Source organism: Tasmannia lanceolata, unplaced genomic scaffold (assembly GCF_043159265.1).
Source record: "Tasmannia lanceolata isolate RefF3 unplaced genomic scaffold, GAP_Taslan_0.1 ptg000006l, whole genome shotgun sequence".
NCBI classification, from domain to species: domain Eukaryota; kingdom Viridiplantae; phylum Streptophyta; class Magnoliopsida; order Canellales; family Winteraceae; genus Tasmannia; species Tasmannia lanceolata.
The window spans coordinates 10,768,451-10,792,300 of NW_027518683.1; the positions used below are offsets into that span (position 1 = coordinate 10,768,451).

The following is a 23,850-nucleotide window of genomic DNA, read 5'->3' on the forward strand; positions in this document are numbered from 1 at the left end:
AAGACTGGTTCTCCACAAAAGAGATGCCAAAAGAGACGTTGTGGACGCTGCATCTGCAGGTATTTTTCTCTTTTATTGAATTAAATGAATAAGACAAAATCTGTGGAAAAGTGTGCCTATGTGGTTGCTCTCTCTTGTAACAGCCACCTTCTGCGATGTTCCCTAGCAAATCCCTATATATAAATATAAATGAACCTCCTTTATTAACACACAGCTTTATGTGTGTGCATGTTTATAATATAGCTTAGAAAAGTTTGGTAATATATAGTATGCATCCATGAAGCAGTGGATGCTCCCCTCCCCTCTTATGTTTCATCAGGGAGGAGAGAATTGAAAGGGAGAGACAGAACATCCAATGGTTCATGGATCATTGGATCCATAGTACTACCAAATTTCTAAATTATACTATACAGAAGGCCCATTTTGATTGATTTGAACTAGTCACATTGTATCATGGTCTTACCTGTATTTACACAAACTACGAAGCACAAATACATTGCATCCAAAATGCAAATGTGATCTGATATAATTTTTATGACCATTTGCTCACTTATGTAAACCTTAATAGGGCCTTTGTAACTTTGGTCAGAAAAAAATGTGAGAACTATAGGCCCTGTTTGGATTGTGAGAACAAAAGTGTCTGACAGGAAATCTTTTTATTTCTACAATTTAGAGGGAAAATATATGATTATTATTAATTTAGTAGGATATAATCATAAATTGACGGTCCCTCTAAGTGAAAATTGAATAGGATTGGTTTAAGTCTTCTTATATTATGTGTAAAAAGAAAGTAGGATTTTCTTAGAAATATTTTTCCTTTCCAAACTTTTCCAGAAAATCCCTGCAGCAATCCAAACAGGCCCATAGTGATGGCATTTTTTGGTCACTTGTGGCACATAAGCAATGCACTTTTAGCATACCTCTTACATTTTATTTACAAACAGGTCTTCCCGAAAGGCTCCCCTCTAGTCTCTGATGTTTCCAAGGCAATTTTGGATGTTACAGAGGGAGACAAAATACTGGAAATCGAGCAGACATGGTTCGGACGTCACTTGTGCTGACCAAAGCGCCAGCGTGAATTCAAACAGCCTAACCCTTAATAGCTTCCGGGGCCTCTTCAAAATAGCTGGAGTTGCTTCAGCCTCTGCCCTCTTCATATATTTGGCTCTCTTTCTTTATAACAATAATGATGTTTTCACGAACCTTCATAACAATCACCCCATTTGGCAAAAGATGGTTACAATTTTTAAACGCTTCGATCAGAAAGATTGCCCCGCTCGTGATTCCGAGAGTGACAAACCAGAAGTTAAAGGTGGTGAAACTTTGCCTTCTGTCAGTGTTTCCTATAGTCCCACGACTGAGAGTGGGCCTTCCATTCATGGGTCTGATGTAGACTCAATTTCAGAAGAGAATGCACCCTCTTTTTCTGGTTTTACATCACCTAATCTAGAAGAACAGTTGTGTAAGCCGGATTGAAATTAGGCATATCACCTACTTCAATTTGTCTTATAATGTAAAAGCAAATCAAATAAGTTCAGTTGAAATGGTGGAAAGTGCATGTATTATGCATCAATACAATTAATTAAGGGAAATGATTTCTGTGCTACAGTGTTTTGACAAACATGCGCTCCACTTGTTTGTCGTGTAGTATTTAAAGGGATGTCAGAGGATATTTTGGTTCTCAAAAAGCTCTTAAAACCCTTTAAATACTACCTGACAAACAAGTGAGTGCATGTTTATCAAAACATTGAAGCGCTGAAATAATTTCCCTTAATTAGCTGTAAGATAGGTTTTTACAATGTAAGTCCCTCTTTAGACGCCATCAAAGTTGGTCCGTATTTGCAAATGAGACATTGTACGGTCTCTTTGGAAGCCATTAGCTATATCATCTTATTTGCAAATGAGGCATTGTATGGTCTCTTTGAAAGCAATTAGCCAGCTCATTTTTAAATCAATCTCTCTCTCTCTCTCTCTCTCTCTCTCTCTCTCTCTACTTCTCTTTTTCTTCTCTAACCTCTCTTTGAGTACTCCATTTTAATTTTGTATAATTCATAGTCTTCTTAATATTTCCAAATTTTATTTTACAAGATGATCATATACACAACTTGCCATCTCCCCACAGATCTCTCTCCCTTACTCGCTGTTGGAAATTATAAGTGTCTGATCTATGATTTATTCGAACCCAAAAGTCTGCAACTTGAAGTTAAAAATCTGTTTGAAAACCAGAAATAAAATAGAACTTATCTGTTTGGCAGAAAACCTTTTGGAAATTGGATTGAGAAGGAGAAAGCTGAGTCGTGCCACTGGTCACTCTCCTTAAAAATCGTATCCGCCCCTACCGGTGCAACCGAGATCCGCGAACATACGCTCTAAGATAAAACAGCCAAAATTGGCTCCAGTCCACGTGCACTCGCTGACTGGTCCACCCAGAATCACCAATAGAATTGTGCTCAGATATGAACGGAACGGAGGAGAAAGAAGAACAGAACAACAAAACAGGAAGCCTTGGTTTACAAATTCCAGAATGTGCAAAAAACGTCTTGGAATTTCTGTCTAAACAAATCCGTCTCATTCCCTTTTATAGACCATAAGGTGTCTGTTGGGAAGAGCCACCACTAATGGTGGGTTATGACTGTTGAGGAAAATCATCTTTGACTTTTCAACTCCAATTTGATTTAAAAATACTAACACTCGCATTAGACCCCGAGGCTTAACATAAACACTTATTTTTCGATGATATGAAAATCTCACTAGCATCCATGGAGGTATATCTTATTTTTCTTCTCTCTCTTCGATCCTTTCCCCTACAACAACTGTCTGTTCTTCATTTTCCACCAAAACATGCTGCAGTGCAGAAACCAGCAGCATGAGCCAATGGGCGGAGAGAGAGAGAGAGAGAGAGAGAGAGAGAGAGAGAGAGAGAGAGAGAGAAGGGGGCCGTGTTCGGGGTTCTGTCAATTTTCCGCGGCTGGAAACTGTGAGAAAGAAGAAAAAAATGAAGTTAGAGAATGTAGGTCGAATCTACCCTGGATGGCAACGAAGCAAGACATCAAGGTGTATTTGAAAGAAAAATACCCACTTTTCCATGGCAATGCGCCAACCAAACAGAGCCTTACCAGGAATCCCTTAATTACCATTAAGACCTCATAAGATACCTAGATATGATTGAGTGAAAAATAACAAGCTCATATGAAAGCCAAATCGTGTCAAAAGACCACAAAATCACAGCTTTCCACAAAATACTTGGAGTCAAGGATACAAAACATTGATACAAATCAAACTACTTGGCCATTCAACTGAACTCTCTCATCAACCTTGTAATAGAAATTACACGGCTCTGCTCACATTTCAAAATGGCAAAACATGACATAATATTTAACAGATGGTAAACTAAACTTTCAAGTACATTCTAGGGTCAAGCATGCAAAACCTTTGACAATTTTTTTTAATGATAGTCATATTATTAATAAAGCAAGAGGGAAACCCGGTGACCAAGATGGTCGGAAATACAAAAAGGAAGCAACAAACCCGGGAAGAAAAAGAAAAGATACAAACAAGAGAAATGAGAGAGAGAGAGAGAGACCGAGCTTGGCAATCCACCTCTCCATTAGCTAATGATCTCAAAACATGTACCAAACCTTAACATTAACATGCCCCTTCAGTGAAATGACACAAACCAAGTAACAGATATATGGACAATTGTTGTCATTGCCAAAAATGGAAGGTCAATGTTAACCCTATGTCACCTTGCAATGTTGGCCTTGATATCGATTAGCTGCTTCACCGCATCTCTCATCTGTGGTGTTCATCTATTAGCAGGATGTGGCGTTGGACCCCTAAGCCGTGGCCCCTAAAAGATTCCCTGGCCCCTAAGGCCTAGACCGGGTGCATCAGCCTTAGCCGAGTGTAAACCCATCCCCACGTCCTGTTGGACTAATCGCTCAACCCTCGATTCCACCACTTGGACCCACTGCACTAGTGATCGTCCCTCACTCTAGGAGCGTCCAATCAACTCCCATCCTTGGGCGGCCATACATAGCTAGGTGTCGACATTACAAAGCATGCGACAGCACGACGCCACGTCGTTGTCACATCACACCCTGGAATACAGAATCTTCGCTTACGAAAGGGAACCCTCCTCTTCAAACCCAAGATAACACACTATCTGCTAAGCTATCATTCTATTGATCTCAAAACTGACCTGAGTGTCGGAGGGTTCACCCGGAGTTCCAATTCTGAGTGGTCTCTAACATGTTGTCTATTAGCGCAGGTCATAGGTTGAGCTAACCTTCTTGCGGTCAGCCCCAAATGACGGGCGGGACCGACAATATCACAAATTTATAATCGTTTGTTTGCTTTGCCATATTTGAGCACCAAGACAAACCACAATAGAAAACAACATATTTACATCGGCAAAAGGCTACAGCGAATAATTTTCTAATTTTATTGGACAATAACAGCAAGAAGTTACTTGGAGAAAAATACAGAGACCTTATCCTCTTCAAGAGTAAAGATAGAAAAGTTCCATTTTGTCTTGTTTTCACTCCAAAAAGATGCGCAAAAGGGTTTTTGAATGAAAACCCATTTAAGCAGATGTCAAATGTCATTACAGTTCCCCAAAAGTTCTCAAAAGCCAATTAAAGGGGGGTTAGTCGGAAACGATTTGCGCTGCCTTTGACGGACTAATAGAATCCTGCGTTAGTGGTGCGCGCTTCTGTGGAGGAACTTTAAAAGTAAGTGTTAGTCGCAAGTTCCTGAAATGTGCGGACTCTCAGCCGACGCGACCTTCAAGTTCCCGCCTATAACTAAATCTACGCAACAAATTGTCGCGCCTAAAGAGGTGGTATTTTGGTTTCTCCTCCTCTCCCATCTCCTTCACGCCCCTTGCCTTCTTCATCCACAACCAAAGGTTCCGGGTCAACTGCAACAAGAAGTCTCTCTCTCTCTCTCTCTCTCTCTCTCTCTCTCTCTCTCTCTCTCTCCCTCCCTTCTTGATCAATTGGAAGAGAGATTAGGGCTTGAAAGATGAGGACGAGGGGTTATTTTCTTCTCCAGGAATCATCCAAGAGGAAAACCCCCTTGGTTAGAGCTAGAGAAAACCCTCTCACAACCGTTCTCTCCATCACTTGAAAAAACCACAAATACCTCTTGGCAATTATGGCATCTTCTTTTACTTCTCATGATGCCCTACTCTTGCATGGGGATTGCATTGGAATGACCTTCAAGTTTAGGGCATCTTCTTTCTGCATTGAAATATGATTATTTGATCAAGAAAGAAATTATGTATTTTTATTCCATTTGTATTTTGCCTCTGCTGAACTTGGTGCTTTTTTTATCCTCTTCTTTTTCTTTTTATGCTGTGAGTAAAGCTTTTTTTCTCTTTTAGTTGGTTATTTTAATTAGTTTTGATATATAATGCACTTATGAAATCAGATATTAATGGAAATTCACCATGCTTGCATTACTCGATTGCAAATTGTATATGCAATCCTGAATACCTTGTTGACACCTGTTGAGAAGAAAGAATGCCTTTGAATTTTACATGTGGGACATTTCTTTAATTGTTTATGCTACTACCCTTCTAGCTCAAACAAAAAAAATACTGCTCAAGATTGTGGAGATGCGCTGCTATATCTGTGCTTGTAAAAGCCTTTGTTTCTAGTATTTTCTACACTTTTCTTTATATCTTAAGATATCTATGACTACACATTATAATAAACTCACAATTTTGTTGATGGAAAGTTATGAGAGCTAGTTTAAGGGAAGCATGTATCAGCATAAACAGATTCCCTAGAACTAAGCTTATTTTGGTTTAAACCTTTAATCAATCGGATGGAAGTACTAGATCCAGGGTTTTGGCACTCTAATATTCCAAATTCAACCTCAATTACTGTCGTAATTGTTTTCGGCTAAATTCCATTTGAATTTCTGGAATTTCACAAGAAGCCTTCAACTAGAATCTAAAGAAAACAGATCTAGTTGCTTTTAGTTAAACTATGAATTTCTCATGTAGAATATGTTCTTTTAATGTGTTTCTCATCATATTAGCTCAACTACGAGTTTCTCGTGTCAATGTTATCTCATGTAGCATGTGTTTCTCAAACATGGACGTTGATTTTGAACTTATAAGTTGTAATAAATATTAAATTATCAAGATTCTAATTTGTTTTTTGGACACTAATTTGTTTGTAGATGTCAAAGCCAGCAAAAGGCAAGGGTGCATACGAGCAATGGAGTCCTCAGGAATCTTGGGAATTACTAAGAATATTGGTGGATGAAGCTAACAACGGGGCAAGACAAGCTGATGGGTCCTTTTCGAAGAATCTCATCACGACTAAAGTCCTGCCAATGTTGAATTCAAAACTTCAATGTAACAAAACATATGACTATGTTCGGAGCAAGCTGAGAGTGTGGAAAAGAACTTTTAAACCGATTGCAGAGTTAATGGCGTCGAATTCAGGATTTGGTTGGGATCCATTTAGTAAAAAAATTATAGTCCCGGAAGAAGTTTGGGATGCTTATATCATGGTAAGAATATAATTTGTTTCAAAGTTTGTGTATTGTGCTTTATTAAATTATAATTATCAACAAATTTTGTCTTTCTTTGATGTAGGCCCACCCAGAGGCTGCTAACTACAGAATGAAGACAATTGAGGAGTTTGAGGACTTGAAGACAATCATGGGCCAAGGTTTCACAGTTGGTTCATATGCTGCACAAGTTTCAGAGGCTGGTATAGATATAGACAATGGGGGAGTTGACTTTGTTGATATTGCATTGGGTGATGATATAGGTAATGGTGGAGATCACTTTGTTGATGATGCACCTTCGCATGTGCCGCTTGGCCATTCTACCACATCAACAATGCAACGAAAGCGTAAAAATAAGGGGGATACTTCATCTCGTCAAAGGGCACGACTTGCTGTAGACCACAATGAAGTACTTGTAGAATCATTTGTTGAGCTAGTTAGCGAAATGAAGGCACTTAATCCGAAAGAACGCTGCTCATGCCAATTGGCGAAAGGCATTAAATGAGATTCCGAACTTAGAACGAGACCTTCTTTATGGGGCCCATGAGTTGTTGAACACCCGAGAGGTCAAAGAACAATTTATACAGATGGACGTGGAGGCTCGCAAGGATTTTTTAAGATGGAAGTCTGAAAATAGAAGCATATAACTAAGAGCTTGAGGAGAAGGTTATTTTGGCTGATAGATTTTGTGGTTTTGTGGTATTAAGATGTTTTTTGTGGTATTAAGAAGATGGAAGTCTAAAATAGAAGCATATCACTGATAGCATGAGTAGACAGTTGATCATTTAGACTCATATTTTTTGGTTTTGTGGTATTAAGATGATGGTTTTTGTTTGTGAGACATATGGCATGATAAGACACTTTATTTTGCTATAGTGATATCTACGCTAAAAGATGCTTTTTTTTCTTTCGTATATGACATGAATGTAGAGCATGGCTTATTATCCTTGGTTGCACATGTATCATGCTAGTTCAGGCAATTTACATTGGGTTCTCCATGCTAGTTCATAACTACTTGGATAACATTCTTTGTTGCTTTTATTTTACTGTCTAGTTTTTTTCTATATGATGGAAAGGCTAGTGTGGTAAGCTCTTCTCTCATGTGGATATCTTGTTTTCCTGCCTTTCCTTTTCTATTTATTGCTCTGTTGTAGTTGGAATTCTTGCAGTTCATGTGTCCACATGCAAGGAACCGAGAGCTACTAATAATTACACGTTGGCTGATCCTTGGATATCTCTTGTTATTGTGTTTCTTCTGTAGCTCTTTTACATCTCCAAAGACATTAAAATAGGGCAGCAGAATTGAAACGAAGCGTTTTCTATTATCTTTAATAAATCATTCCAAAAGGGTATTACAAATGGGGAAGCATAAATTCTCCCTGCGATTGTTTAGCCTGTAGATAATTGTCCTTGTAGTGCCAAATTTGTGTGCCCACAAATGTACATTAGTAGTTGGGGCCATAAACCCATAGGATAGTAGTAAAAATTGAATATTTAAAGTCCAGGAATTTAAAGTCATGTAGTTGTTGATGACTAACGTGCAATTTCAATGTCCGGATGACTCTAAAATGTCCCCATTGAAGTCCTTGTAAGTCTCAAAAGTCCGAAGTGTCTGCACATTCAAAGTCCAAGTTCCTAAAGAGTCACGGACATTTAACGAAGTCCACGTAACCTTCAAAATCCCTTATGACTAAACCCCCCTAAAGAAGCATAGACGAGCTGACTCTGTGCAAATATTACAAAATGGCACTGCCGGTGCCTTTTTTTTCCGGCGTTATCACTTACGGCGTAAACTAGACATTTTCGTTTCCACTTACGCGTTTTCCAACCCAAATTCATGAAGAAGAAGTCAATTTCCACAAAAAAGAAAAAGAAAGACAAACAACGACTGTGGAAATATCATTTTCCCAGAGAAATTTGTATACATTTGTATCGTCTTTGCTCCAAGTGGACGCACTCGCTTGAAATCGGAATGATATGGACCGTTCAGTTTGTGGGCCCACTTAAGGTTGGCCATACATAGAAATTTCTTACAATAAAATATTAAAATAATAGAGAAGAGTAGGACTCTCAGGGCCAGGGTGACTATGCACTACATGCATGGTCATGGTCCTCAATCTAACCAAACACGCAGTCTGAATAGTGGGTCTTATAAACCGAACGGTCCGAACCACCTTCTCTCCAAATCGATGAATGAACAGTCTCAATAACCATTATAGTCCATTATTTTTCAAAAAGTACCGTACGGCCCATACCATAGGATGATCCAAACTGTCCATACGATGGGACACAACTTAAATAGGTTGTGCCCCAAAAATCATTTCCATAGGTTATGGGAATCAATCTGAGCAGTTTGAAAATTAACATTTGATTGATCTCTGGCTTTATTTTTCATTAGTGAAGCAAGTTTGGAGGTTTTTTGATGAAACACCAAAGCCACCTTCTTTGGGGAACTCGGACCATGGGCCATCAGACCACGTTTCTGCCTTCCCAAACGAGTCAGGGAAATAAGGCAACTTTCCCAACACATATAAAAACCACCCTCAATTATAGGCAAGCCATAAATTCTACAAGGTTTTCAAGAATTCATTATTCCATTTCTTCGGCTCATGCTTCCAAGCTAGTTTTTGTTAAGCTGTTGCTCCTTGCCATTGGAACTTTAGAACTATAGAATCTCTTTTAATGAACGCATTTGACCGAGTCCCTTTTTTCACTACAAACTAAGGGCTATGAAATATATAATGCTTCCTAGCTCAATGGGGCAGCCAAGTAGGAAAAGATCCTAGGAAAATATTTGCTCAAGAAATATTTTTCCTTCAATCAAAATGGGGTGAGAGAGAGGTCCAAAGTCCAAAGTCCAAAGTCCAAAGTCATAACCTTGGACACGGTAACGGTTGATGGAAATTGAGAGCAAGATTGGGAGGCCAGGTCAAGAAAATGATGTCCGATATTTAGAAGAAGAACAGTGCGAAAAGTAAGACCCTCTAGATCAATTTATGTTTAAAATACCATTTATACGTATTATGGATAATATCGCCTCTAAGAGTCAACTAATGACACCATGCAGCATAGGTAGGTATTGCTCAATGATCAGATGGCATTTCCCATAGACATATCCAACCCTAAGCCTAGTTAGCATTTTTTTCCCCAGGTCATCTTGTCCATTCTAATCAAGGGGAGCCATGATTCAGCTCACTTCATATGGGAGATCTTATTTCATAACGCTTACATGATACTGTTAGGCCTAAAATCGCTAACAGATATGGCAATGACGTAGGAACCGAGCTGAATCTTGAGGAACAAAAGTGAAGGAGCTGAGTCCTGCACAAGGAGCGAACGAGGTCAGAAGATCAACCCGGAGTCGTATTCCGGACAGGCCCTTCGATACTCAAGTCAGTATGAGCAGGAGTGAAGAGCGTGTTTAAGAGTAGTGGGTGAGAAGTTATTATGCTTTGGTTTGAGCTTTAAATTAGAGAGGGAAACCTGGGGTGGTTGGATTACCTACGCCAGGACAGGTGTTGGCCTGTTATAGGCTTGAGTTTACCTACTCTGAGGTAATTACCATAGTACCCCTGGGCTGACGCTGGATTTGTGGTGGGCCACCCTGGGGCCACATGTCGACAGCTAGTTGGCTGCAGTTTTTCATACCCCATCAGATACCATCATGATTAAGACCGTTAGTTCATTCCTAGCCATAGTTTAAAAATTCCCTCAAGTCGACTCCCTTTTACGTTTTTGTATTTTACCACCGTGTTATGCGCTTTAACCTATGGAGTCAGTAAAAACTCTTTTGACTCTCTTGAATTATGATTGCGTCGACTAGTACTCCGCCACATCTACCGAGTACTCGTCCGTGTCGTGCCAAGTCGACTAGGAGATTTTCTTTACCTGCGTTTTGACACCCATCCACGTTTTAAAACACTGTTCCTAGACCAACAATTCTAACCATTAGAATGGTGGCCATTTTCTCAATGATCCAAATCAGTCATTTCCTGGACCCCACCTTCCATAAACGGTCTAGATTGTTCAGCTGACACGTTATTTTCAACTACTGCCAATGCAAATCTTCTCCCACAGGTTTAAATACGGTGGTGGGAAGCAATCTGAGCAGTTTGACAATTAACATTTGATTGATCTCTTGCTTTACTTTTCATTATTGAAACAAGTTTAGGGATTTTTTGATGAAGCACCAAAGCCACGTTCTTTCCAGTCTCTTCTTTCTGTTATGTACATCTTTGAGCTTCTCCAGTTATTCAGCAATAGCTCAAAACGCCTCTTTCGATGTTGGAGTGATTCTCAATTTAGAAACTTTGTCTGGGAAGATGAGCATGAGCTGTATTTCAATGGCGCTCTCTGATTTCTATGCCACCCATAATTATAACACAACGTTAGTTCTCCACACAAGAGATGCCAAAGAAGATGTTGTGGATGCTGCATCTGCAGGTATTTTTTCTCTTTCATTCACCTCTTCTACTCTTAATTAACTAGGTTCTATTTCTCTTTATTGAATGGATAATGGACAAAAAAAATCTCTTGCCTCCAGATTATATTTGGTAATCTTGTTTTCTATCTAAACTTCAGAACGACTATTCATAAATGTTAAATTTTAGATGAAAGGTAACTCTGCGAAGGGGATGGGGGCTGTGTATGTGAAATAAGACGTGAGCCACACGAACTTGGCCCTCTCTCATTACTATTCCATGGAAAAAAATTTCATGGCAGCCAAACATGGGCTTAATCTTGTAGAGCATCACAACGTGAGCCACACGAACTTGGCCCCATCATGAATGGTCATCCCAGGCATAAGATAAAATACAAAAATCAATGGTTTAAATTGTCTTGGAAGAGCCCAAAATGAGGCTTGATGGGTTAAGGGCCTAGGATCATCCAATCAACGGACTAATCACTCAAACCAGGTAAAAGTATCTTTTAGGGATGGGTCTTTTAACATATACCAACTTTAAAGAGTCAAATTTACTAATACGGTAAAAGAAAATTTCCGATTCGTTTCGGCCTTTGACTTATGGGAGGGGTGGAGAGAAATTTGCTTTAGTATGGAGGCTAGGTCTCAGATTTCTCAGCAGAGGGAGGCTCCTTCTATTGGAATGTTCAAAATTAACTTCGATGGGTCGAGTTTTGGGAACCCGGGCTCAGCCAGGGTAGGTGGGTTATGTCGTGATGATTGCAGCGAAGTTGTGTGGGCTTATTCTAGCCCTCTTGGGGTATGTGATGCCTCGGAGGCTGAGGTAAAGGCGGTATATCATGGTATTAAAAGACTTGATAGAGAGAGCATGGATCACATTATTGTGGAGGGTGATTCACTCAATGTAATTCGATGGTTGAAGGGGGCGGTGTTGCCTCGTTGAAGATTTTCGTCTATCTTTAATGAAATAGATTATCTAATCTCGAGCTCTGCTATTGTTTTCAATCATGTGTGGAGATCTGCCAATGGGGAGGCGGATTTTTTTGCTAGGGGTTGGGTTCGTCGTATGACATTGGAGTGGTTTAACTTCCTCACTCCTTGAGAGTTTTTTTGTATCTTTATTTTTATTGTTTTACTTTCGGGAGTGGTCCTCCTCGGCCCGCTCCCTTATCTAATGAAATCTTTCTACCATTTCAAAAAAAAAAAAAAAATTTGGGTCCTACAAGGGATATAGGGGACATATTCACACGTGAAATCCAAACGATAAACCTTTGATCTTCTTAAAAGACATTTCTTTGGCCCCACAGGCCACCACTTATGGGTTCCCCCGCAACCAAAACAATCGGATCATCCAAATGCCGCTAAGAACACCATCATCAGATGATCCTACGACTTCAATCCATATCTAGCCTTGTTTAGGGTCCCGCCAAGAAAAGCTGAACCATTGATTTTTGCAGTCATTAATCTTTTGCTTGAGATGTCTGTTAATTTGGGCTTAGACCAAGAGCAGAGGCTCATCTTTTGATGTCTTACAAGATCAACGGTCTCGATCGATCTCACATACATTCCCCATATACATCATTAGAACTGAAAGATTGCCCTCGACATTAGATTGTTAAAGTGACTTTCGTTGTGGTTTTTTTATGATAATCTTATGGGAAATGCCAGAATAAAGTCACCTATATCCTCCTTCCTAAAAGATAAGAGATCCCATACGTAGTATAGGGGACTAAAAAAATCAATGGTCTAGCTTCTCCTGATCAAATATTGATGGATCAAGGGCTTAGGGTCATGTGGTCAAAATGTTCTCAATTCCTTATGGCTGGCCTTATGGTTGCTCTTTAGATCAGTAGATTATTAGAGTAAACAAGGCTGAAGTGAGGCGTAATTTTAGGCAAGGCTTCAGAGTATCTTTCTTGTAAATAATTAGAGGGAAGTGTTTCTGAGCTCGAGCTCAGTTAAGCTTATCTTTATCTGAGCTCGAGCTCAAAAAGTCATGTGGGCCCACATTTTTCGTGTGATCCAAAGCATTCATTTGCAAGGCCCTTTCATAGATAAGGTGTGTACAAAAAATCGGGTGGTTAGGATCATCCTAAACCTTCCATTTGTAGATCGAGGGAAAAATTGGGCAGATCTGTGGAGAAACAGTATCTGTCCATTTTTCCCTCCACTTTTGGATGGGTTAGGATGATCCAAACAAGGTTTAAATTTTCGGTTTCGGTACCGGTTTCGGTACTTGAAATTTCAAATTTTCGGTCGAAATTTGATACAAAACACGAAACGAATATTTTATTTAATATTAAATTTCGGCCGAAATTACCGAAATTTCGGTAAAATATTAAATTAATATTAAAAAAACAATATTTTTGCGTCAAATTTTGGAAAAACCGAAATTTCGACCAAAATTCCGAAATTTCGGCCGAAATAAATGACCGTTTCGGTTTTGGTCAATTTCGGTGTCGGTCTCCACTGAAATCCGAAATTTCGGATTTCGGTCGAAATTTAAAACCATGGATCCAAACGACCTGATTTTGGTACACACCTTGAATGCTTTGTATCACCCAAAAATGTGGGCCCACATGAGTTTTTGAGCTCGAGCTCAGATAAGCTTATTTGAGCTCAAGCTCAAAAACACTTTCCTCTTTCCTATAATTATTTGTAAATAATAGTTGTAATAGTTTTACAATAGCAGTTAATTGCTTGTGAGGATTCCTTAAAATTAAATTAAAAATAATTTTTTATTTTCACGAACCGATTCAGGTGGCATTCAAAGAGGTTGAGCCACATGCATTTACAATAAGTAGGTAATATAATAAACAACACCCGGAGGTTCCTTGTTGCCTAGCAGAGGAGGCAAAATAGACTGTTTGATATAATATGGATGAAGAGGGCTGATCTCTGGCTTGCTCGAACCCAAATTGCTTACTTGGACCCAAAATTTGTGTGCTGTTGTAAAATTCAGAATTCAAATGAAACTGCAAAAATCAGATTGCACTAATCATTTTCGATGAAAACCCTTTCCAAAATTTAGATTGTTAATGAATAATGAAGAAGGGCTAAGTCGTGCCACATGATCATTCTACTTAAGAATTGTATCCGCCCCATACAGTGCAACCGAGATTGGTGAATCGATGCTCCAAGATAAAACAGCTCTAATAGGCTCCAGTAGACATGCACTCGCTTACTGATCCACTTCAAATACCCTTAGAACTGTGCTCAGACACGGAGTGGAATGCAATAGAGGAAAGGAAAGAGCAAAACCGAGGGAGAGAAATCTATATGCTTTTTTGTAAAACAATGTGTTTCTATTGGAGAAGAAAAGGAATTCAAAAATATTAAGAAAAATTACAGGCCTTAATTGAATCTGTTTAGGATTTAAAACCTCAAAGATTTATATAAATTTAGTAATTGTTAAAACCTCAAAGGCCTTAATTAAGCCGTTGATACGGCTTCGGGCCACAATCCTTGCTCTAAGCTAGCATTGCTTAACATAGCCCGAACCCTCTCCATCAACGTTCTATTCCTACATTCCACTACACCATTTTGTTGAGGAGAATATACCATTGTGTAATGCCAAACAATTCCGTCATCCTTGCAAAATTTAACAAACTCATTGGAGGCATATTCCGCTCCGTCGTCCGTCCTTAATACCTTGATGCATTTGCCCGTTGTCTTCTCCACCTCGGCCTTGAAGTTCTTGAAAGTCATAAACACATCACCGTTGGACTTGAGCATTATCACCCATACTTTCCTTAAGAAATCGTCAATGAAAGTAACAAAATACTTGACACCACCATAAGACGCCTCCAAGGGACCACATACATCGGAATGTATGTAATCAAGAATACCTTTACTTGTATGACTTGATGCCTTGAAAACCCGTCTATGCCTTGAAAACCCTGCCCTCGAAGACAAACCGGGATTACCACGCCGTGAGCTCGATACCATTTGTAGGGAATTTAACCGGGTAGAATTCACCCCTAAAAGCTAGCCGTTAGAGGGAGGGTGCACATTCCCTTATAACCCATCCACATTCATTTCACATGTCCGATGTGGGACTATTGCTTTTGCGTGGAACCCCAACATATATGAATTGCAGCACCATGTTGTGATAATTGCACTAACTCATCTTGTAAGTGGTCAAAAAAATGCCTATTGGACATCTATTCTGCCCTAACTGCTACATTTTTAAAGAGCCAACTCATTGGCGAAGAGATTTTCATTTGATTTTCAAGGAGACAAAGCAAGTTTCGTTTCATTAAGGAATTAAGGTAGTCACAACTATACTTGTAAACTACTTGCAAAGTCCTCAAAATGTACAACCAAACGGGCCGACATTAACTTAAGAACCTACCTTTCTTTCCTAATGTCTAGTTTATCTTGATTTTGAGGAACATTTCTTTTAACACTTATATTACTATCCAATGGTTCATCAAACAATGCCCATTATCAATCATAGGATTGGATTCTTGTTTTCACAGGATGAAGCTTTAATTGTAAATCAAGGATTAGATGATGTGTTTCTCTCTCTCCCTCCCTCTCTCACTCACACGAATGTGCACGCATTGTCACAAGTGCCTTTTGACTAGCTTTTTTAAGGAAGTGCTAGAGTAAAGGAAGCACAACTCATTTTTAGAATCACATAAATCTCTTCCTACGTATGTAGTTTTTTTTTTTCACAGAGCATGACAATACCAATTTTTTTTTTGAAAATTGACAAATATATTCATACTAGTAAAATTTACAATGGGGACCAGTAGTCCCACCAGATTAGATAGTATGAGTTGCCCAGGGGCATTCTCCTTGGCCCAAAAGAAAAGCCCAGTACCCCTTATACTATCATTTACATTACCCAATAGCCTCCATTGTAATGAATTCAACAAAAAATGCCATATTGTGGGGCCCACCAATTCAAGATCGTGACCTGCCATGTCACATAGACTTCTCCACCACAATCCGAATTCAATTTTCAAAATCCCGCTTGAAGGCCAAGAGCTATTGTGCCCCTAACCGTGCACAATAGCCGACCACCCAACAACTCCGTCGGATCTCCGGCGGCCTCCACCTCGTACCATCACCAAAATCTGGCAGGTCATCCTCAAATCCCTTCTACGTCTCCTCCACAAAAGTCAACCCCGCCGGGGGAGTTTCAGCCACCACCATCGTCATCAAGCTATAGCTGGCCTTCCATGACTCCAGGTATAGCACCCCACGGCCTTTCACGGCCTTCGGCAACCTCCACAGTTTTCCTCGGCTCCAGATCCAATTTAATGGATCTTTAACTTCCAAATAAATAAAGAAATCAAATAATTGTGGCTTTCTCGGTTGCTCCTTAGGCTTCTCCTAGAAAGGACTGTCTTTTTCTGGTTGGTTGGAGAGATGAATGGCCTCCGTGAAGAGGGATGCTCTTTTCCAAAGAAGAGGAGAGGCATGCTGGGTCCCATGCGAATGGGTTGCTGCGTTTCTTATTTAGAGTCGCCACCTAGGAAATATGGGTCCATCCAATCGATTCTGGTAAGTGACCTGATTATGGAACTGAAAGGTAGAGGCACTGGCTCCACTAGACCGAAAGATCGGTCACTACTTTGGATGGGGTTTCATTCATTACTCCTAGTATTACACACTTTCTCGGATTGGTCATAGTAAAAAAGTAAAAGGAAAACTGAAACAAAGATAAATCTGTAAACTTATTCTCTAAGATGATAGAAATCTTCTCATCTCTGTGGTACATTTAAACGTATTGCCCGACGACATAAATCTTGATATGTTCTATGCTTGTGCATTATTTTCTTTTCCTCCTCGTGATTTGATCCAGGTTTTTTACAAATAGCTTTATTAAAGTTCAACCTTTCTCATATATTGAGTTGTATTCTCTTCACTCAACGCATGCAGCTCTAGACCTTTTGAACAATGTTAAAGTGCAAGCAATCATAGGGCCACAATCCTCAGCACAAGCCACTTTCATGGTGGATCTCGGAAAAAAAGCTCTAGTGCCCATCATTTCTTCCTCAGCCACGAGCCCATCTCTCTCCCCCATTCGAACTCCTTACTTCATTCGGACTGCGCTTAATGACTCCATTCAGACAAAAGCCATCGCCTCACTCGTTCAAGCTTTTGGATGGAAAGAAGTCATCCCCATCTATGAAGACACCGAATATGGAAGCGGAATCATACCTTATCTCACTGATGCCTTGCAAGAGGTTGACACACGCATCCCCTTTCGAAGTGTGATTTCTATTTCGGCCACAGAAGAAGAGATCCTTTCAGAGCTCTACAAGTTGGCCATCATGCAGACTAGAGTTTTTGTTGTTCACTTGTCATCTACTCTTGCCTTTCGCTTCTTTGCAAAGGTGAAAGAGGCTGGACTAATGAGCGAAGGGTGGGCTTGGATTGTTACAGCTGGTATAATGAATTTCTTGGATTCCATGGATTCTTCCATCATTAATTCGATGCAAGGTGTGTTGGGAGTTAAACCTTATGTTCCTAAATCGAAAATTCTTGAGGATTTCACGGTGCGATGGAAAAGGAAATTCCGCCAGGAGAATCCCAACATCGAAAGGGTTGAGCTAAGTGTTTCTGGTCTATGGGCTTATGATACAGTTCAAGCAGTAGCAATGGCAGCAGAGAGAGTTGGGGTTGCAGATTCCTATTTCACACCGAAAACTGGGGAAAAATCCACTGAGCTGGCCACCCTTCGGACAGGCCCACGACTTCGTGAAGAGATACTTAAAACCCAATTTAAAGGCTTGAACGGAAAATTTCGTCTTGTCGATGGGCAATTGGAATCACCGGCCTTCCAAATAGTCAATGTGATTGGAAAAGGGGAAAGAGAGATTGGATTCTGGACTCCAGGGTATGGAATTTCGCAAGTATTGAACTCAAGTGGTCAGAAAATGCACTCTACTTCTCGGGTTGATCTTGGGGATATCATCTGGCCTGGAGAAGTGACAGTGGTGCCCAAGGGTTGGGTGATACCGACAGTCGGGAAGAAGTTGAGGATCGGTGTTCCAGTGAAAGTGGGTTTCCAAGAATTTGTCAAGGTAGAACGTGATGCTCGGACAAATGAGACTATTGTCACTGGCTACGCCATAGATGTGTTCAGTGCTGTCATGGAGGCATTACCGTACGCCGTTCCTTACGATCTTGTTCCCTTCGCAAATGCAGATGGGCAAAGTGCTGGATCTTATGATGATCTTGTGTACCAGGTCTATCTTCAGGTCAGTTGAACTACAAACCATTAAAATTCAATTCTTACTCAAATCTTTCTTATTAAGAATGTCAAAGAATTTGATTCTTGTAAATATAGACATTTGCAATTTCTAATTATACATTATTAACTAACCTATTCATTTATCCAGAATTTGAATGTTGTATTTGTTAAACAACCAATTACTCCAAAAGCTTAAGCTATTAGAGTTGGTGTTATTTAAGCATTTATACATCAACACTCCTAATGTGTGGTCCCTCTTTTTTGGGTTGGAAGTAATATCACGGAGGAGTTGGGTTTTGAACCCAGGGCCTGCCGTGATACAATAGCTCTCGTACCATGTTAAACAACCAATTACTCACAAAGCTTAAGCTATTAGAGTTGGTTTTATTTAATCATTTATACTTCAACAATGTTATCATTAAAAACATGGAATCATGGATCATGTTTTATTTTGTCCTTTGGGGAAACACAGAAATATGATGCTGTGGCCGGTGATGCAATAATCAGAGCCAACCGATCTCAGTATGTGGATTTCACACTGCCTTATTCGGAGTCAGGGATTGCGATGGTAGTGCCAAGCATAGGCGACGACAAGAAAAATGCATGGATTTTCTTAAAACCTCTAACTAGGGATCTTTGGTTGGCCACTGGGTTCGCCTTCACCTTCATAGGCTTCGTGGTGTGGGTTCTCGAACACCGGATAAATGATGATTTCAGGGGTGCCTCATATAGCCAACAAGTTGGTCTAGTCTTCTGGTTCTCTTTTTCAACGCTTGTCTTCGCACACAGTAACACATTTCTCCTTCTACACTTATCTATGTTCAGTGTGTTGTGTTTTTAATGGAGAAATTATATGATGCCAGACCGTCAAAATGTAAAGGGCGGAAGGAGACAAAAACTGCTGCCTTGGTTTTTTAACCAAGGAAAAGTAAAACACGGTGCTTTCCCTTGGATTAAAATCAAGGGAGAGAGATTTTGTCTCTCTCTGCCCTTTATTTTGACGGTCGGGCATCATATAATTTCTCTTTTTATTGATAGTAGATTTTATTAATAAAAGGGGAAAATGCCAGAACCGAGGTGGTCAATACAAAGGTACAATGGCTAGAGAAAAGATATAATGCAGAATTACTACAGAATACTCACGGTGGGAGGAAGTAAAAAATCTCCAAAGAATCTCTGCCAACTCGTAGATCTAGCTAATCTCCCGGTTAGCGGATCTCCGCACACGATGGTAGTAAGATATGGGAAAACCTGCTACATAATCGTGAATCTCATCAAACCAATGGGCAACGGTGACTCCCAGCTTATCTATGTTTACTTAGTTGCACAATTTCTTGGGGTTTACCAAGTGTTTTACTTGTAGAGTCTTGGGATTCAACACTCTTCTCTCATTTTCTTTCTTCTCTCTCACTATTGGTAATGACACTCGTAAGTCGTAATGCCCCTTTTTTGGTAAAGACACTACTCACCAAGAAACTACCTCAGTTGACAGCCAAACACTGCTTATCGCTATTCTCTACGAGGAGACTACTTTACTGCTATTACACTAGTTGACTACTTTAGTTCTAATTTATCATTAACCTACAAAGCAACTACGGACAACCAACCTAACACTCAAAAGATTGTGCTTGCTCCCCTGTAAAAATGAAATAATAGCTGCAACCCCTTTCTTTTGATGATAGCAGTCCCCACTTTATTAAACACTTTCTTGAACAATTTCTTGGGTGAAATACACACACATGCATAAAATGAATTACTGTGATTGTTTCAGAGGAGAAAATCGTCAACAACTATTCTAGGTTCGTGCTGATCATATGGTTGTTCGTGGTCTTGATACTGACATCAAGTTACACGGCGAGCTTGGCGTCAATGCTAACGGTTCAACAGCTTAAGCCGACGGTGACCGATGTTGCAGACCTCATAAGGAACGGGGACTATGTGGGGTACCATAAGGGATCCTTTATGTTGGGGGTGTTGAAGCAGATGAAGTTCAAGGAGTCGAAGCTTAGGGTTTTTACAACTCCGGAAGAGTATGATGAGGCTTTATCCAAAGGAAGTCGAAATGGTGGTGTTGCAGCTATTTTCAATGAGATCCCTTACTTAAAGCTCTTTCTGTCTAAGTACTGCAATAAGTACTCTCTAGTGGGACCCATTTTTAAGACGGCCGGATTTGGCTTTGTAAGTCTCTCTCTCTCTCTCAACTTTAAAAAAAATCCACTAACCAGACATAATTATTTATTATATTTGCAATAACATGTTTAGGTTATGGGATTTGCTAGGGACCATCAGAAGGCATTTCTCGGAATGGTTGTTGGATGGGAATGCAGCTACATTGGCTCAGATTTTGGCTTATTCATCTAATTCCTCTGATGTGGCTGCTCTCTCGTGCAACACCCCTTCTGAGAATCTCGGAAGGGCTGTTGCATGAGAGAGCAGCCACCTTAGATGAATTAAATGAATAAGACAAAATCTGTGGAAAAGTGTGCCTATGTGGTGCTCTCTCTTGCAACAGCCGGCCCGTGAAATGTCTTCTGCTATGTTCCCTAGCAAATCCCTATATATAAATATAAATGAATCTCCCTTATTAACACACAGATTTATGTGTGTGCGTGTTTATAATATAGCTTAGAAAAGCTTGGTAATATATAGTATGCATCCATGAAGCAGTGGATGCTCCCCTCCCCTCTTATCTTTCATCAGAGAGGAGCGAAAGAACATTCAATGGTTCATGGATCATTGGATCCATAGTACTACCAAATTTCTAAATTATACTATACAGAAGGCTCATTTTGATTGATTTGAACTAGTCACATTGTATCATGGTCTTACCTGTATTTACACAAACTACGAAGCATAAATACATTGCATCCAAAATGCAAATGTGATCTGATATAATTTTTATGAACATTTGCTCACTTATGTAAACCTTAATAGTGCCTTTATAACTTTGGTCAGAAAAGATGTGAGAACTATAGGCCCTGTTTGGATTGCAAGAAAAAAAGTTTCTGACGGAAAATCGTTTTATTTCTACAATTTAGAGGGAAAGTATATGATTATGATTAATTTAGTGGGATATAATCATAAATTGAAGGTCCCTCTAAGTAACAATTGAATAGGATTGGTTTAATTCTTCTTTGATCATGTGTACAAGTTCCCATTTTTTTTGCTCACTTGTGGCACATATGCAATGTACTTTTAGCGTACCTCTTACATTTTATTTACAATTTCATAGGTCTTCCCGAAAGGTTCCCCTCTAGTCCCCGATGTTTCCAGGGCAATTTTGAAGGTTACAGAGGGAGACAAAATACTGGAAATCCAGCATAAATGGTTCGGACATGAACGCACTTGTCCAGACCAAAGCGCCACTCTGAATTCAAACAGCCTAACCCTTAATAGCTTCCGAGGCCTCTTCATAATAGCTGGAGTTGCTTCAACCTCTGCCCTCTCCATACATTTGGCTCTCTTTCTTTATAACAGTAAGGGTGTTTTCACGAACCTTGATAAAAATCACTCCATTTGGCAAAAGATGGTTGAAATTTTTAAACGCTTCGATCAGAAAGATTGTCCCACTCGTGATTCGGAGAATGACAAACCAGAAGTTAGAGGTGGTGAAACTTTGCCTACTGTCAGTGTTTCTTATAGTCCAACGACTGAGAGTGGGCCTTCCATTCATGGGTCTGATGTAGACTCAATTTCAGAAGAAAATGTACCCTCTTTTTTCTGGTATTACAACACAGAATCGGACAGATAACAGTTGTGTAAGCCAGATTGAAATCAGGCATGTCACCTACTTCGATTTGTCTTAGGAAAATGATACCCCCTGCTCTCCCCCCTAAACGGACAAAATCCCCCTCCCCCACCCCCCTAACAGTTTCTATGAGAATGATTCACTGCTTGAGGATAAATTCACCCCCTTTAACATTTTTCTGTGCCTTTAAAGCTTAACGAATAACGTTAAAGTCGGGGATTTTATCCCGGGCAAATCAAATAAGTTCAGTTGAAATGGTGGAAAATGTCGATACTACTAATTCCCTGTAATATGATTTGTTCTTAGAATGTAAAACCCTCTTTGGATGCCATCAAAGTTGGTCCTTATTTGCAATTAATAAATTTTTAATTTCATCTTATTTGCAAATTAGACACTGTAAGGTCTCTTTGGAAGCAAATTAGCTATCCCATTTTTAAATCTCTCTCTCTCTCTCTCTCTCTCTCTCTCTCTCTCTCCTTCCCATTTTATGCTAATCTCTCTTTGATTATTCCACTTTAATTTTGTATAATTCATTTAGGGAAATGTTATCAGTACTGTATTTTGATGATCGCACTCCTCACTTTACTAAAAGTACGTTATGGCCTGCACCATAGGATGATCCAAACCGTCCATTACATGGGCCACACCCTAAATAGGTTGTGTCCAAAATATCATTTCCATAGGTTGATCCTAATCCTACGATGTAAAGAGGGTTAGGATCAACCCTCTAACATTCAGATCGGAGGGTTAGGATAACCCTATGGAAATGATTTTTGGGGGCACAACCTATTTAGGCTGTGGCCCATCTAATGCACGGTTTGGATCATCCTATGGTTCGGGCCATAACGTACATTTAATAAAGTGAGGAGTGCGATCATCAAAATACAGTAGTGCTGATAACATTTCCCCTCATTTATTCTTCTTAATATTTCCGAATTTTCTTTTAAATGATGATCATTTACACAACTTGTCATCTCCCCACAGATCTCTCTCCCTTACTTTCATTAGAACCGAGTCTTAACATAAACTCTTATTTTTTGATGATCTGAAAATCTCGTCGGTATCCATGGACGTATATCTTATTTTTCTTCTTTCGGTTCTGTCCTTTCCCCCCACAACAACCGCCTCTTCTTACTTCTCCAAAACATGCTGCAGTGCAGAAACCAGCAGCATGTGAGAGAGAGAGAGAGAGAGAGAGAGAGAGAGAGGTTTCTGTCAATTTTCACAGGTGGAAGAGGAAACGACTGTGAGAAGGAAGAAGAAAATGAAGTTAGAGAAAATAGGTGGAATCTACCCTGGATGGCAACGAAACAAGACATCGAGGTGTATTTGACAGAAAAATACCCACTTTTCCATGGCAATGCGCCAACCAAACAGAGCCTTACCAGGAATCCCCTAATTACCATTAAGACCTCATAAGAAACCTAGATGCTAGATATGATTGAGTGAAAAATGACAAGCTCGTATGAAAGCCAAATCGTGTCAAAAGACCACTAAATCACAGCTTTCCACAAAATACCTGGAGTCAAAGATGCATAACATTGATACAAATCGAACTACTTGGCCATTCAAGTGAACTCTCTCATCAACCTTGTAATAGAAATTACACTACTCTGCTCACATTTCAAAATGGCAAAACATGACATAATATTAACAGATGGTAAACAAAACTTTCAAGCACATTCTAGCTGTTTTAACAGTTGGGGTCAAGGATACAAAACCTTTAACAATTTTTTTCGAATGATTAGGCATATTATTAATAAATCAAGAGGGAAACCCTATGACCAAGATGGTCAGAAATATGAAAAGGAAGCAACAAACCCTGGAAGAAAAAAGAAAAGATACAAACAAGAGAAATCAAAGAGGGAGAGAGTTTAAAATCTCCATTCTCGTCCTATTAACACCAGACGGAGCTAGGCAATCCAGGCAATCCAATCCAGG

General features: G+C 39.7%; 1 protein-coding gene across 1 annotated transcript; it reads left to right on the forward strand.

The window, feature by feature from the left end:
- Positions 1–10,604: 10,604 nt before the first annotated feature.
- Positions 10,605–22,288, forward strand: LOC143879653 (glutamate receptor 2.8-like). Its single transcript, XM_077382145.1, has 5 exons — positions 10,605–10,971; positions 16,844–18,168; positions 18,634–18,949; positions 19,933–20,339; positions 21,394–22,288. The coding sequence occupies exons 1-5, from the start codon at positions 10,710–10,712 to the stop codon at positions 21,910–21,912; spliced, it is 2,829 nt and encodes a 942-aa protein (XP_077238260.1). The 5' UTR covers positions 10,605–10,709; the 3' UTR covers positions 21,913–22,288.
- The last annotated feature ends 1,562 nt before the right edge of the window (positions 22,289–23,850 follow it).